At 47.7% G+C, this 17,562-nt stretch overlaps 1 protein-coding gene across 12 annotated transcripts in view; it reads left to right on the forward strand.

Moving 5' to 3' along the window:
• The window catches only part of BLTP1 (bridge-like lipid transfer protein family member 1), a 303,862-nt gene that overhangs the window by 254,111 nt on the left and 32,189 nt on the right, over positions 1–17,562 (forward strand). For 8 of the 12 annotated variants that reach the window (XM_073641272.1, XM_073641320.1, XM_073641311.1 and 5 more), the window contains 3 exons: positions 7,186–7,427; positions 7,916–8,131; positions 15,874–16,054. In XM_073641272.1, coding sequence (XP_073497373.1) covers positions 7,186–7,427; positions 7,916–8,131; positions 15,874–16,054 — 639 coding nt within the window. The remainder of the gene's footprint in view (positions 1–7,185; positions 7,428–7,915; positions 8,132–15,873; positions 16,055–17,562) is intronic. The other 4 variants (XM_073641328.1, XM_073641346.1, XM_073641364.1 and 1 more) reach the window with 2 other exon arrangements.

Here is a 17,562-nt window from a genome sequence, read left to right on the forward strand (position 1 = left end):
AATGAATTCGCGTCTGGACGGGGGCTCCTCTCTAATCCAATATTTTGCAATCTATTTTCTGGCAATAAACAATAATCTCGCAATTGCTATTTTGGTCATGTTGTCTGTTTTTATTTCCTCAATGTACCCTAATATACATGTCAGTGGGTCCCTAGGAACAATACACCTATACACCATTCCAATACGGTTCAACACTACAATCCAAAAGGCGGACAATCTAGGACAATGCCAAAGCATATGCAGTATGTCTGCCTGAGATTGCGAGCACCTTGGGCAGTCGGAGTTAGACTTCAACCCTGCTTTAAATAACATTTCAGGTGTTCTATACGCCCTGTGGATCACATAAAGCTGTGACATTCTCCCAGGATCGCTAATGGATAACATGGATATATATTCTAGAATAGACTCCCACCTATCGTTGTTTATCTCTCCCAAGTCTGTCTCCCATTTCCTTCTAGCTTTGATAGGGTGTCCTCCACGAAAGGCGTGCAGCAGGTCTCTATACACTTCAGATATTGCCCATTTCGTTCCTCTCTTTTTAAGTATAAAATCTAACATCAAATCTATTTGTATTCCAATATGCCCTCTTCTGCTTTGGGTCTGAAATGCGGGCTGAACCTGTTGAAAGAGGTTTAGCCTTGGGAATTGAAATTCTTCCTGCAACATTTCATATGATTTAAGCTTCCCTCTATAAATCAACTGATAGATCAGGCCAATACCCATTTCTTTCCACTCACCAAACCCCTTCATATTACTGAACTCCTGAAAATAGAGGTTATCCCAGATAGGCGAAATCTTAATTAAGTGCTCCAAACTGACAGGTACCTGTCCCTTTTCCATAGTCTGTCCCCAGCCCTTGAGGTGTTGGCTTTGTGCAGAAAGAAAGTATAACCAGGGATTAGGGAGCGCTAGGCCTCCCTCCTCTTTCGGTCTCTGCAGTGTTTCCTGTTTAAGTCTGGGACTCTTCTTACCGCACACTAATTCTCCAAATAGTGATTTTATCCTGCGAAACCTGCTCAATGGGATCCAGATTGGGGAATTATGCAGCACATATAACAGTTGCGGCATCACTATCATTTTGAGGAGGTTCATTCTGCCCACCACCGATAAATGTAACTTATTCCACGCTGTGATTTTAGTGCGCAGTCTTTGTAATAAAGAGCATATATTAAGCTCCTCAGATGTCGTCAATGGAAGAGCTATATGAATCCCTAAGTACTTAAATTGTTGGACCACCTTTAATTTGGTGAATAGTTCCACCTCCCCGGTACAGTCACCCTTTCCATCTATCGGCAGAACACACGACTTATCCCAGTTAATGAGTAGTCCCGATATCTGTCCAAATCACTCAATTAGTGTCACTACATTTCTCAAGGCTTCCCCGGGATTTTCCAAAAATAGCATTATATGCCGACGATATTCTACTATCTTCTCCTCTGTTTTCCCATATACAGACCCCTTCACCTCCTGCGATCTTCTTATTTTGGCAGCTAATGGCTCCACAGCTAGGGCAAATCGCAGCGGGGACAAAGGACACCCCTGTCTCGTACCTCTAAACAGAGAGAAGCTTTCCGACAGTTTGTTATTCACTTTAATTCTGGCTGTTCGAGAGGAGTACAGCAATTTTACCCATGAGGTAAACACTGGCCCGAACCCAAAGCTACTCAGCACCGACCACAGGTAGTTCCATTCCACACTGTCAAAGTCTTTATGTGAATCTAGGGATACCACTACTCTCTTACCCACATTTTCAGCTGGAATTTGCATGTTTAAGTACAGCCTCCTTAAATTGACAGCAGTGGATTTATTTGGCATGAAGCCAGATTGGTCCGAGTGGACTACCTTGTCTATTACTCGGATTAGTCTGTTCGCCAGAGCCTTGGCCAGTATTTTGATATCTGCAGTCAAAAGTGATATTGGTCTATATGACTCTGACAGCTGTTGATCTTTTTCAGCTTTGGGAATGATCACAACAATGGCCTCCCTCATAGATGTGGGTAACACCTCCCTCTCCAACGCTTCATCAAGTACCCCTAACAATTTAGTTGTTATTTCCTCATTGAGTTTTTTGTATACTTCAGCTGGGATGCCGTCTGCCCCCGGTGCCCTGTCCCCCGCCATGGATGCCAAAGCCTCTCCCAATTCCTCCGCTGAAAGCGGTTCGTCTAGCTGTTCTCTGTCTTCGTTGCTTAACTTAGGTAGGTGAGCCTCCCCTAGGAAAGCATCAATTTCCCCTTCCACCTGCTGCGACTGCGAGGAGTATAACTTCCTGTAAAATCCCCTAAAGACTTCCAAAATTTGCTCCCCCTGAGTAACTACACTGCCATTCTCTTGTTTTAATGCATATACATGTGCCGAGTCCCGCTGCGCAGAAGCCACCACTGAGAGCAGATGTCCTACTTTTTCACCCTCTGCATAGAAAGCTTCTTTTTGAAATGCCCTAAACCTTTCTGCCTTGTGCAAATGTAGTTTATTCACCTCTTCCTGAGCAGCCTTCATGCTGTTTTGCGTGTCCTGTGAATTCTGGTTACTCAGCGCTCCCTCCGCTGCCCTCAATTCTTCCATTACCACTATATCCTTGTTTCTGGATGTAGTCTTATGCCTTGATATGTCTCTGAACAAAATATGCCTTCATAGTGTCCCAAGCAATGTGTTGCTCTGCACTACGCTCTTTAAGCCTAAAAAATTCAGCGACCTCATCACCAATCTTCCCCATGTCTAGGAGTTGCAGCCAAAAAGGATGAATCTTCCATCCCAACCCCAATTTACTCCCCTGGTCCTCAATTTGTAGTAGCACCACTAGCGGACTGTGGTCCGGCACCATTGTTGGTAAATACTCCACCTCCCTGTACCAAATTATCCATCCATTCATTTCCCAGGGCTACGTCTATACGGGACAAAGAGCCATATGTGGCCGAATAACAGGAGTAGCAGTACTTATCCACTTTTCTTACCTGCCATAGATCTGTCAAGGCTACTTCCTTTAAATAGTTACCAAACGCTGTCTCATTCCCCTCATTCCTCAACAAGGCACGTCTTCCCTTATCCCAGTGGTCATTGACAATATTGTTTACATCACCCACTATAACCTTAGGAACTCCTACCCATCTACCCGATATTTCTAGAATTTCCTGCATCTTTTTCCCCCGAGTATGGCGGAGGGATATATACAGACAGAATGCATAATAGTCTATTGAAAATCTTACACACTACAAATACATATTGACCATCTTTGTCTATCGACATCTCTACCTCTACAAACGGCGTGCTTGAGTGTACCAGTATTGACACCCCTCTAGCGTAGGCTGAGAATGTCGAGTGATACGCCTTCCTCACCCATCTCTTCTGTAGCACAGCTATTTTTTCGCTAATCAGGTGTGTTTCCTGAAGGCATATCACCGAGGGCCTCTGTTGCATAATAGTTGTTAGATAGGCCTCTAACATTCCAGCTCAAAATTTTAACTCTTCCTCCCATCATAGTCTGTGATATCAGTATTTCTTCTCCCCCCCCCCATTGGTCTCCATCCCCCCCAGTACCCTCCCTTCTCTAACACCTACCGCCCTCCGATTCCCCATTTTAAAAAATCAACTTAAACTACCCCTTGAACTTCCCCAACCCTTTCCCCACAGGAACTTTATCATCCTTTTGTTTTAATACCTATACCACACACTCTATACGAGAAAGGAGAATGCCTTTCCACAACCTAGCAATTATTAGGGTCTGAGATTTCGGACGCTTTACTACTCTTCTAGTTAACTCTCCACCTCTTTGTCTCTCCCGCCCACCTATGACAGAATAAAATGCCTGTTGTGCCGCCGAACACAACCATTATAAACATTTTCGTCCCGCAGTACCAAAGGACAATTATCCTATAACCATTCAAATTTTACAATCTTAATAACAATTAACCCTTGAACAACCAGAGCCGCCTTCAAGGCCCCCATCTACTCTGATACGTTTGCCATTCTGATCCAGCCAAATTTTCGCCTCCTCAGGGGTCTGAAAAAAGTGTACCCCTCCCAAAGCTACCACCCTTAATTTGGCTGGATATAACACTGAGTAAGCCAAACCCAGTCCCTGTAGTCTCCTCTTGACCTCTCCGAATTTCATTCTGAGCTTTTGAACTGCCGCGGAATAGTCCGGGTATATAGATATCCGGTTGCCATCAATAGTTAAGTCTACCATGTCTCTGGCCCTTCTAAGTAGAAGATCGCGGTCCCGGTAGTTTAGGGTTTTTGCCAGGATAGATCTCGGGGCCGACCCTGGGGGTAAGGGTCTTGATGGTACTCAATGAGCCCTCTCCACTGCGAACAATTTTGTAAGGCTGTCTCCTCCCACTTTGGTTTTCAGCCATGATTCGATATAATCTGTGGGGTTGTTTCCTTCTACCTTTTCAGACACTCCAATTATTCTTAGATTGTTCCTACGGGAACGGTTTTCAAGATCGTCTGTTTTAAATTCCAGCTCCGAAATGCGCTGGACATATTTTTTCTCCCTTTTTAACAGTTCAGCAATCTGATCTTCAGCTCTGCCTACACGCTCCTCCACTGCCTCCGTCCTCTCCTCGGCTTTCTGCATGACAGTACGGAAATTAGCCATTTCACCCTTTAAGCCATCAACCTGCAGGGTCAGGGCTGTGAGTGCAGATTTGCAAAATGTCAGTACTGAGAATACATCCTTCAGTGTTGGTTCATTCACAGCTGCTTCACATGAGTCTACAGGCTGTTCACTGTGTGCAGGGGCTTGTAAGGTTGCTGAAGTGGGGGATGAGTCACACTTATCCTGTGAATTATCAGCATGTATGGGGATCTGCTGAGTAATGGGGCTGTACTGTGCCTGAGACTGCTCTCTGCTCAACTCCCCTGTGTCCTCTACACCTCCAGCCTCCTCACCTCCAGCTCCCTGCTGCTGCCTCTCTGCTCCCTCCACTCTGGCAAACTTCTCCAGCTTGGAGATCATCACCTCCATCTTCCTCCTGTATGTAGCACTTGCCTTGGCTGCCTCCTCCTCTGCTGATCCAGCTCCATCTTGGGTCCGGGTACTCCCCTCTGTCCCCAGCTCTTTCTGCCTCCTGCGAGTCATCTGGATCTCGAATGTAGCCTCCGGCAGGTTCCTCGGGCTCACCGCAATCTTGGGAACCAGAGCAGCTATCTCAGGCTTTCGGCAGCGCCTCCTTTCAGCCCTGTATTCGGTATGTGCAGTGGGAGAGCTCCAACACATGTCGTCTCACATGCCCTGCTAGCCACACATTGAGTATTTAACTGCCGAAATTTCTGCAATGTTTATGCATCTCTTGGCAGGAAAACGCAGCCTCAAAAATGTTGCATTTTTGCTGTGTTTTTTGCCGCCATTTTTGCAGTTCATTCAATGGGTGAAAAACTCAGAGAATTGATATGCTGCGGATTTGAAAGCACAGCAAATCCTGAAAGGAAAAATACTGATCATGTGCACAGCACTTCAGGATTCTCTTTGACTTTGCTGGCATAAGGATTCGCTAGCATTTTTGGGCCAATTCCACGCGGAAAAAATTTGCCGTGTGTACACAGCCTAGGAATTACAGAAATCGTGTTTTTGTAGTGATTACCTCAAAAGGTTGTGCAGCAAAATATTAACTTAAGGGTACCATCACTTTTGTCCAGGCAATTTTCATTAGTTTGTTTTTTAAAAGGTTTCAGTTGAACCAAAATTCAAAAACAATGCCTGATTTTCATTAGTTGATATTCAATAAATTGAAATTGAAAATGACTTTTGTCAACTTCAAGTTATTTCAGTGACCAATGTGGGTTTTCTTACTATAACAGAAAGGTACCAACTAGTGATGAGCGAACGTGCTCGGATATCGTGTTATCCAAGCTTGCTCGGGTGTTATCAGAGTATCTTGTAGTGCTCGGATAATATGTTTGAGTCCATGTGGCTGCATGTTTTGAGGGTGTTAAACAGTCGACACTCATGCGGGGATTGCCTAACAAACAGCCAATCCCCGCATGGGAGAAAACATGCAGCTGCAGGGACTCGAACATATTATCCGAGCACTACAAGATACTCTGACACCACCCCGAGCATGCTCAGATAACACGTTATCCGAGCACATTTGCTCATCACTAGTACCAACAATTTTGCACTTGTGTATGTTTGTATGTATGTCTAATTATTCCTTATTACACATGTTGCAATTGTGATGATCGTTCTAAAAAGCCATCTTGAAGCTTGCAGCTCGTTAGACAGAAGCACACATCTCCTCCTGTCTGAGAGCTAGTAGATAACAATGTCCGGATTCAATAGATAGTCCATGAGCCTGTCCACGGAGTGGAGTATGGGCTTATTCACATTATAGTTACCCATACACCGTGTGTGTGCTCTCTTACACAGGAGATAAGCGCCTGATGAGCTGCATGTTTTAGAACAATTTTTTGACGATTGGTGGAAGTCTCAAGATGTGAACCACACTGATTGGGGGGTTGTGTGCAGCGTGATAATATATGAAAAGATAGGTATACTTTACATTGCACCACATTACTATCTGGTCCGCATGCAGTGCTGTGTAGGTGTAAGTTACCACATACTTCTATAGAGTGGTTTCCGAAGATCTCTGTTCATTAGAACAGGTCTGCACTTCTGTTAATAGAACAAATGAAAGCATTTTCTAAATTCCATTGAATTACATTTCTTAAAGGAAATAATGAGATGTACATTACTGGTCTTACTAGCACCACTGATGGCCTACCACACAACTATATTGCAGTGTGATCTGTAATTGGGTCATTCACAGTTATGATCTGTCATTCACCCCTGAACCGGTTATTAATAAGGTTGCTGTACAGTTTTCTGCTCGAGTCTGCATGAATAATTTCGTATCACTAATAGATCGTATTTGATTTTCAGGCAATCTTAATGAATCCGTGTACCATCTTGTCTGGCACCTTGTTTACTTGATCTCGGTGGCTGGTTTTCATTCCTGTGCGCTGTTTGGAAATGCCTCATAATTCGCCATGTTCCCACACTTCCATTACTCACTAATCAGTGTTTGTTATAGCGGAGATCTGTTGGGACTTTACTTGCTGCTGCTTTTTTATGTATTTGCTCTATTTCATCACTAGCAGATAGTTGCTTAAATGATGCCATGGGAAAAAACTTAAGTAAAACGTGTTATAACTGTATTTTGTTATGTTTTCCCTTTGACACAGTTTCCAGAGGAGGTAGATGCTGATCTGTTGTCAGTCTCCATTGATGGTCCATCTCATTACTCATCCATTAGTGATGGTTCACATTCCGTGTTCAGTTCCCCCAACACCCCACAAGTTTTTTCACCAGGCATTCCTTTCCAGACCGAAGAAAAGAGAGAAGACACTACGTCTTCATCATCAGAAGACTCTGAAAAAGAGGAAGATCATGATAGAGAAAAGATGTATATCTACAGGAGACCGCAGTAAGTGGCCTGGATTCAGGTGCAAACTAGAAAGAGGTATTTTAAGCACAAAGTTAAGATCAGCTGTGCTTCTTATTTTTCTGAATCTATTATTTGAGTTTATTAATGCAAGTATGCCTTTTATCGTGGATACGTCAGCATGAAATGCTTCCCAATGTGAAGCCAGTCTATTATATCTATACTTTAGTAGCCAAAATGACACAAAAGATGCACCGATGAATTTGGCGCATGGTACTCCAGCGAGTCCTTTATTAAGAGTGGTGTATAAAACGCCAGTCTTAATGAATTGGCCCCTATTTGTCTTCAGTTTTTTTTTTTGCTTGACATTTTGGCTACTAACAGTACATACCTGCCCTCATACTATACTGCCTTACGTAGGTCAGCATATTAAGCTGCTAGATCCACATAAAGGTATGTTTCTAAACCAATTGTTCAGAAGTTGTTGAAATTACATAGCAACGATGTAATGCTATTTCTGTGACACTCAGACCAAACAACCGGAAGAAGTCGTCTGGATTTGCAGCAGTTCATCAACTGTTTACAGAGCGTTGGCCATCTACTCCATCCAGCCGAAACGTGTCCAGCACTGCAACTGAAAGGAACATAGACTTTGAGCTAGACATAAGAGTGGAAATAGACAGCGGAAAATGTGTGCTACACCCCACAACTCTACAACCAGATCATGATGACATAAGTTTGAGACGGTAATTTTAATAATAATCAGTAGTCTGCTAAACACAGGCCAATTAAGGTGATGTCCACATAGGTCACACAGCCAACGATTGCTGATTACCACTGCTACATCACAGCGAAATGCAGGTGAATGGGGTCACATTGCGACACCCAGTGTACCACAACAAACAAGTCACAAAAAGTTGGAAGCGGTTGTTTTTTTCTTTTTTAAGTTGTCATGGTCACATTATCTTGCAGGTCACATTTGAAACCCTATTTACCTTCATTATGCTGCGATGTAGCAGTAGTATGCAGTGCTTTTTGGCTAAGGCAATGTGTCATGGTTAAAGCTGCCCTGTTGTCTCAGCCTTAAAGAAGTTGTACAGGCTTGACACAAAAATCTGCAGACTTATGAATCTATGCACACACTGTTGAGAATCCCTGGAATTGCCGGTGTAAGGCTATATGCACACGATCCGTGCTGTCAGCGTTTTGAACGCAGCATACTTTATTGATTCACTGCATCCTATACATTGTACTGATATAATTTCTCTTATGGAGACTAGCTACTCCGCAAGAGAATTTGACATGCTGCAGTCTGGAAAGGCGCGTGTAACGGGTCTGGGAGGCGGAACCTCTGAGCTACTATACAAGGGGGCAGTCCTTGTAAGGGAGCGGGTGGCGACCAGGGAAGACGGGCAGGAGGTCACAGCAGGTGACCGGGACAGTCTCTGAGCGAACGGGCTGGAGGTCACGGCAAGTGACCGGGGCAGTCTCTGAGTGAACGGGCTGGAGGTCACGGCAAGTGACCGGGGCAGTCTCTGAATGAATGGGCAGATGGTCACGGCAAGTGACCGGGGCAGTCTCTGGATGGACGGGCAGATGGTCACGGCAAGTGACCGGGGCAGTCTCTGGATGAACGGGCAGATGGTCACGGCAAGTGACCGGGGCAGTCTCTAGGTAAAGGGTTGGTACGACCTGTGGCGGCTGAAGATAGACGTGAGCTCCCAGGTGAGCAGGCGAGAGTCTCTGGATGAACGGGTGGTCACAGCATGTGACGGCGGAGCCTCCAGGAAGACCAACAGACAGGCGGCAGATGAGCGCTCCCAGGTGAGCGGGCAGAAGTCACTGGACAGGCAGGTGGTCACAGCACGTGACGGCGGAGCCTCCAGGTAGACTAGCAGGCAGGTAGCAGGTGTGTGCTCCCAGGTGAGCGGGCAAGCTGGTCCATAGACAGACTGACAGGAGTTGGAAGGCAGACCGTCGGACCTCAGGCAAGCAGGCAGGTGGCTGATGTGCGCTCCCAGGTGAGCGGGCAGGCTGGTCCTTAGACAGACTGACAGGAGTAGTAAGGCAGACCGTCAGACCTCAGACTAGCAGGCAGGTAGCTGGCAGGTAACTGGTAACGGGACCTGAGGGCTGAAGCAGAGTAGTGAACAGTGCAACAACATTGCTCGGGCACCTCCATTTTGGAGGAGGTGCCTTATATATGGTGAAGTCCTCCGGCCATTGGCCGGGGACTCCTTAGGACGGCGCGCGCGGCCCCTTTAAGAGGGAGGGAGAGCGCGCGCCCTAAGCACAGTGGACGGGAAGGAGCGCGCGCTGCCAGCAGAGCGGGAGGAGGACGCCGGGCACGGAGCAGGGAGGTGAGGGGAACAGCGTCCCTGCCTAGCAGAGGGCAGGGACGCCGGCGCTACAGTACCCCCCCCCTTTAGGCCCCCCCTTTTTTAGGCCAGACAGAAATTTAGCTAGGATAAGAGGGGCATGGATGTTCTCCCGGGGCTCCCACGTTCTCTCCTCAGGACCAAACCCCCTCCAATCTACTAGAAAAAAGGTCTTTCCTCTTACCCTTTTGGTGGCAAGAATGTTCTCTACCTCAAACTCGTCCTCAGCAGAAACCGGAGCAGGAGGCGTACCTGTAGACTTGGAAAAAGAGTTAAGTACCACAGGTTTGAGGAGAGATACATGGAAGGAGTTAGGGATCCGTAAGTTGGCCGGGAGTTTTAATTTATAGGCCACCGGGTTGATCTGACTGATGACCTCCAGAGGACCGATGAACCGAGGCCCTAACTTGTAAGAAGGTATCTTGAGTCGGACATATTTAGACGAGAGCCAGACTTTATCTCCAGGACGAAATTGTGGAGGATCCAGGCGTTTTTTGTCAGCGTGTCTTTTCATCCGTTCGGACGACTGAAGGAGTGCGGATCGGGTACTCTCCCAAATGGAGGAAAATTTGCTAACGAGAGATTCCGCAGCCGGGTTGTCCACAGAGGTGGAGACAGGAAAAGGAATCCGAGGATGCTGACTGAAGACTACAAAAAACGGGGATTTGGAAGAGGATTCGCTCTCGTGATTGTTATAGGAGAACTCGGCCCATGGTAGGAGATCCACCCAGTCAGAATGATGGGCATTAACGAAGTGCCGGAGGTAACTGGTCAGGTTCTGATTGATCCGCTCCACTTGACCATTAGACTGTGGGTGGTAAGCGGAAGAGAAGTCCAGGGTGACGTCTAGCAGTTTACAAGTGGCTCTCCAGAAACGTGAGGTGAACTGTACCCCACGATCCGACATGATGTGGAGGGGCAGGCCATGAAGACGGAAGATGTGGCGGATAAAGTCTTTAGCCAGCTCGGGTGCAGACGGGAGACCAGGCAGGGGAATAAAGTGAGCCATCTTGGAAAAGTGGTCAGCGACCACCCAAATGACCGTACAACCGGCAGAGACGGGGAGATCAGTTATGAAGTCCATAGCAATATGCTGCCAGGGGGCAGCAGGCACAGGAAGCGGAAGAAGGCGACCGGCTGGCAGGTGTCTCGGGACTTTGTTGCGGGCGCAGGACACACAGGCAGAAACAAAGTCTATTACGTCCTTGTGCAGGGTAGGCCACCAGTAGTGCCGGGCAATAAGCTGGAGGGTCTTTTTCTGACCGGCGTGGCCAGCTAGTTTAGACGAGTGACCCCAGTGTAGGATCTTCTCCCGATCAGGTACTGATACGAACGTCTTACCGGGAGGGAGACGATTTAGGCTCACGGGAGCCACCTGCATTACTCTGGCGGGATCGATGATATGTTTAGGTTCTTCCTCGAGATCGGACACCAGAAAGGATCGGGACAAGGCATCTGCTTTGACGTTTTTGTCAGCCGGGCGAAAATGAAGAACAAAATCAAAGCGAGCAAAAAACAAGGACCACCGGGCTTGGCGCGGGTTAAGTCTCTGGGCATGCTGGAGGTAAGCCAAGTTCTTGTGGTCAGTGTAAATTATTACCGGGTGAAGAGCCCCCTCGAGTAGGTAACGCCACTCCTCCAATGCCAGTTTGATGGCCAATAACTCTCGGTCTCCTATGGAATAGTTGCGCTCAGAAGAGGAGAAGAGTTTGGAAAAGAAGCCACAAGTTACCATTCTCCCGGAAGATGATTTTTGAGTAAGTACCGCTCCGGCTCCAGAGGAGGAGGCGTCAACTTCCAGAAAGAACTGCTTGTTGCCGTCCGGGCGATGCAGCACCGGGGCGGAAGAGAAGGCCTGTTTTAGGGAAAGAAAGGCCTCCTCTGCTTCGGGCGGCCACTCTTTGGGATTAGTACCCTTACGGGTGAGCGCGGAAATTGGGGCAGTCCGGGAAGAGAAGTGTGGTATGAAGAGGCGGTAGTAGTTGGCGAAGCCCAGGAATCGCTGAATGGCCTTCAACCCCTCCGGTCGAGGCCATTTCTCGATGGCAGACAGTTTCTCTGGATCCATTCGTAGGCCGGTCTGAGAAATAATGTAGCCCAAAAACGGAAGCGAGGTCTGCTCAAAGAGGCATTTCTCGTATTTAGCGAAGAGGTGATTCTGCCTGAGCCTGAGCAGGACCTGACGAACGTCCCTCCGGTGAGTCTGGAGATCCAGAGAGAAGACCAAGATGTCGTCCAGGTACACCACTACGCAGGAGTAGAGAAGGTCCCGGAAGATGTCATTGACCAACTCTTGAAAGACGGCAGGAGCGTTACAGAGACCAAAGGGCATTACCAGATATTCATAGTGGCCGTCCCGGGTGTTGAATGCCGTCTTCCATTCATCCCCCTGACGGATACGAACCAGGTTGTACGCCCCACGGAGGTCCAGTTTGGTGAAGATTCTAGCCCCCCTCAGACGATCAAATAACTCCGGAATGAGCGGAAGGGGGTACTTATTCTTCACCGTGATCTGGTTAAGGCCTCTATAGTCTATACAGGGACGGAGAGAGCCGTCCTTCTTTTTGACGAAAAAGAAGCCTGCTCCCGCCGGGGAGGTAGATTTCCGGATGAATCCCCTGGCCAGATTCTCCTCAATATATTCGGACATCGACCGGGTCTCAGCAGCGGATAAAGGATAAATACGCCCACGGGGAGGAGTAGTACCAGGTAACAGGTCGATAGGGCAGTCGTATGGTCTGTGAGGAGGTAGTGTCTCTGCTTCCTTTTTATTAAAGACATCAGCATAAGACCAATAAGGAATCGGAAGTCCAGGTAGATTAGCTGGGGTAGGAGAAGGACGGACGGGATGGACGGGAACCAGACAGGTATTATGGCAGTCCTGTCCCCAGCGAAGGACTTCTCCGGTCTGCCAGTCAAGCACGGGTGCATGTCTCTGGAGCCAAGGTAGGCCTAGCAAGAGGGCGTGAGAGAGTCCAGGCAGAACATGAAAGGAGATACTCTCAGAATGCAGCATTCCCACCTGCAGAGTAATGGATTCAGTGATGAGTTGGATGGGGCGTGGTAAGAGGCCCCCATCCACGGCAGCAACAGACAAGGGTACAGCCAGAGGTTTGGTGGGGATGCGGTATTTCTCTACCAGGGACTGTGAAATAAGATTCCCGGCTGCTCCAGAGTCAAGTTGGGCTAGTTCGAAATAACGGTTCTCCCCGCAGACGATTGAGACTGACAGCAGCAGAGATGGAGAGGATTTATTCTTGTCTAGGTTGACCTCTCTGAGCGAACCTAGACACAGGCGTTTCCCGACCTCTCCGGGCAGGCACGGATCCGGTGCTCCTTACTGCCACAGTAGAAGCAGCTCCCTTCGGCACGGCGTAAGTCCTGACGGGTTTTGACCATCTTGGTCTGGTCAACCTGCATAGACTCAGGAGAGTGTACCTGGGTAGAGACGGAGGGAGTGACGGGTTTCTGAAAAGTAGGAGCTAGACATGGTAACCTCCTCTCACGGGTGACCTCTTTGGCACGCTCCTGGAACCGTAGGTCAATCCGGGTGGCAAGAGTTATTAGGTCATCGAGAGTGGTAGGAATGTCCCGACCGGCAAGTTCATCTTTAATACGGCCGGACAGACCCTCCCAGAAGACGGATACCAGAGCGTCGTTATCCCAGGCCAGCTCCGAGGCAAGGGTACGGAACCGTATGGCATATTGGCCCACGGTGAGACTTCCCTGACGGAGGCGTAGCAGTGATGATGCGGATGAGGTCTTCCGTCCGGGTTCGTTGAAGACTTTCCGGAAAGCCGTGAGAAAAGCAGGCAAGTTGGACACCAGGGGGTCTCCTCTCTCCCATAGAGGATTTAGCCAGGCCAGGGCCTCCCCGGTGAGATGGGACATGATGAATGCAATTTTGGCCCGGTCGGAGTTAAACTGGTGGGATAATAGTTCAAAGTGCAGGGTGCACTGATTTATGAAGCCCCGAGCCTGGGCGGAGTCGCCTCCGAAGCGAGGAGGTGCAGAAAGCCGGGGTCCGGGGTAGGATACCATGGTATTAGTGGGCAGCGGAGCTGCCGGATTGCGAGTCATGGCACTGGCGGAGGTTGCTGGTGGAGCAGTCAGAGTGTCCAGGCGAGTATTGACATTCCGCAGGTGACCCAGGATGGACTCCTGTTGGGACCTTTGACGGGACAGTTCATGACACAGATCCGAGAGCGAGGGAGCTTGGGTGCCACCGGGTTCCATGGCCCGAGCAAACTGTAACGGGTCTGGGAGGCGGAACCTCTGAGCTACTATACAAGGGGGCAGTCCTTGTAAGGGAGCGGGTGGCGACCAGGGAAGACGGGCAGGAGGTCACAGCAGGTGACCGGGACAGTCTCTGAGTGAACAGGCTGGAGGTCACGGCAAGTGACCGGGGCAGTCTCTGAATGAACGGGCAGATGGTCACGGCAAGTGACCGGGGCAGTCTCTGGATGGACGGGCAGATGGTCACGGCAAGTGACCGGGGCAGTCTCTGGATGAACGGGCAGATGGTCACGGCAAGTGACCGGGGCAGTCTCTAGATAAAGGGTTGGTACGACCTGTGGCGGCTGAAGATAGACGTGAGCTCCCAGGTGAGCAGGCGAGAGTCTCTGGATGAACGGGTGGTCACAGCATGTGACGGCGGAGCCTCCAGGAAGACCAACAGACAGGCGGCAGATGAGTGCTCCCAGGTGAGCGGGCAGAAGTCACTGGACAGGCAGGTGGTCACAGCACGTGACGGCGGAGCCTCCAGGTAGACTAGCAGGCAGGTAGCAGGTGTGTGCTCCCAGGTGAGCGGGCAAGCTGGTCCATAGACAGACTGACAGGAGTTGGAAGGCAGACCGTCGGACCTCAGGCAAGCAGGCAGGTGGCTGATGTGCGCTCCCAGGTGAGCGGGCAGGCTGGTCCTTAGACAGACTGACAGGAGTAGTAAGGCAGACCGTCGGACCTCAGACTAGCAGGCAGGTAGCTGGCAGGTAACTGGCAGGTAACTGGTAACGGGACCTGAGGGCTGAAGCAGAGTAGTGAACAGTGCAACAACATTGCTCGGGCACCTCCATTTTGGAGGAGGTGCCTTATATATGGTGAAGTCCTCCGGCCATTGGCCGGGGACTCCTTAGGACGGCGCGCGCGGCCCCTTTAAGAGGGAGGGAGAGCGCGCGCGCGCGCCCTAAGCACAGTGGACGGGAAGGAGCGCGCGCTGCCAGCAGAGCGGGAGGAGGACGCCGGGCACGGAGCAGGGAGGTGAGGGGAACAGCGTCCCTGCCTAGCAGAGGGCAGGGACGCCGGCGCTACAGCGCGCTGCATGTCCGTGTCCGCGGGTGAGCCGCAGGTGCACAGAGACACCGTGCGCATAGTGGGCATGGGATTTCATGAAATCCCATCCACTTTGCTTGCAATGTAGAACGCTGCGGTTTCCAATCCACATTGTTTACTGACTGTTTGCACATATCGTAAGCGAGCGCTCAGGTGACCGCATGTATGTGATTTGCATACCTGTGGTCACAAGCCGACTAGACATATCCGGCAAATCGCATACATGCAGTCACATGACTGCCTACTTGCACTGACAATATCGGGGAATCCTGACTGTGTGCGCAGTGATCGCTGCCACGATTCGGAAGTCTGCAGTCACTCAAAGTGACTGAGGTCTCTTATATCAGTCCTGGACAACCCCTTTAATCAACTAGCACATGTTGAAAAGCCAAATAGATATGTAAGGGCTCATTTTAAACCCTAGTGAATCTTTGCAAAAACATACATAGATCTTTTTACAGTATGGGAATACAATATAGATTCTGATTTCACATTTTTTATAGCTATTTTTTCATCGATCAGAGTAATACACTACTCTTATTAATATTGTATATTGCTGTATATTAATATTGTATCAGTTTTTTTGAGTAATTTGTGCTGATTTTTTATATTATGAGAATGATGGTAATTTCACTTTTATAAGCCTTAGTACTATTTTTATATATCATTTTTTTTTTTCAATCAATAAACGGCCATAAAGACACTTACATGCTAATATATTTGCTGGACTATCCTCCTACGTGTACCATTTACAGAGCGCATCCTCTTTATTGTTTGCGCAGCAGCTATGACAGAAGCTCTCGAAGTCTTGATCAAGACTCCCCATCTAAGAAGAAAAAGTTTCAAAATAATTATGCATCTACAACTCACTTGCTGGCTGGGAAGAAAGTGCCATCATCTCTACAAACGAAAACATGTGACTCTGAAACCACAGTCTTTTATATTCCTGGGGTTGATGTGAAGGTAAGTTCTGTATGAACAAACTACATGGCTATGGCCATTTATATGAACATCGTTGCTTGGTAAAATATATATCATCTATGGAGAGGTACTTTAATATTTGGTGATGGCGTGGACCGGTAGACTAGTAAGTGGACATTAGACTGTTTTTTAGAAGGTTTTTCCATTTCAAAAACATTTTTTTATTTTCTTAGGGCAATAAATACACAAAAAAACGTACTAATATTCTTGTATTTACAATGGTACACTGTTCTCTAGATATTGGTCCCGTCCTGGCAGCCATACTTCTGGTTTGTGCACCACATAGGAGAGAGTTTCCTGTGTCTACTTGTGTCATTTTTCTGTGTGAAGGGGTCTGCCTGACTTACTCATTATCCATAGCTAATCTCTGTTTGCGCATCGACCGTGACAGAGAAGGGGGCTGGCTTAGCTATTGGCATGAGCCACTCACTTATTAATAGTGTACTCATGCTATTAATATTGTACCACTCTGATTTTCTGGCTGCAAAATATTCAACTTGGCATTGGTCTAACTGTCTCCATATGTCTACAGTAATATTGTGTGGTAATATGCTAGCAGCCCCCATCATGCTGGTCTTCAATACTCTATTCTGTTATTGAACTTTGTTCTATCCATACAACTGTTTATAAAACATTTAAGCAACATGTTGATTTTTTTATTTTTATGTTTTCATTGAACATTTTTCAACATCATTTTTGAAACAATGAAAGGGGCAAAGTAAAAGCAACAGACACGATAGAGAAGAGGGCAACATAGGGTTGGATCAGAGATGGTAGGTAGAGATGAGCAGTCGATTTGCGGAACTCCAGTCACGTCACACAGATGACATTGCACCAGCCCTGACAAATCAAATGCTGTGGCAGGTACGGTGACAGCTCAGAGATTCATGGATCTCCCATCTAGCTGCCAGATACCATTGACCTGGACACGGGACCGCAGTCCCGCTAAATCGATCCGCTCATCTGTAATGGTAGGTGATCATAGTTGGAGCTGACATGGTCAGTGTTGTCCAGATCTACAGTGTTCTCATTTAAGCAGATGAAGAAGTGGTCCGATAAGTCCATGAAGGGTGTTAGTATATTTCTGTTATGATAGCCGTATACTTAATGGAATAATGCAATGGGAGTAGATTACTGAGATTACTGTAGTTTTTTTCTGCCTCTCTGTGAAATTAAATTGTCTCCTCGAAAAATATATTCTTGGGGAATTACATAGGCCGTTAGCAAAATTGGGAATGGGGAAAAGAATAAGGGAATGACTGAACAAAGAAAAGGGAAGAAAAAATGGAAAAAAAAAAAGGTGTGGGGAGAAGATGATGCACAGGCTCCATCCACCCTATAGTAAGCAGCATGTTTTAATATGCATGCCCTTACCAGTTTGATGTATATCTGCATGGTGAATGAGGAGACCTCTTGGGTGAGGTTTTTTTTAGTACCATTCACAATCATTATATAATGGACTTGAAATGAACCTGTCACATTCATAAATG

Source organism: Phyllobates terribilis, unplaced genomic scaffold (assembly GCF_046119375.1).
Source record: "Phyllobates terribilis strain yellow unplaced genomic scaffold, ASM4611937v1 Scaffold_1__5_contigs__length_1240528914, whole genome shotgun sequence".
NCBI lineage: Eukaryota > Metazoa > Chordata > Amphibia > Anura > Dendrobatidae > Phyllobates > Phyllobates terribilis.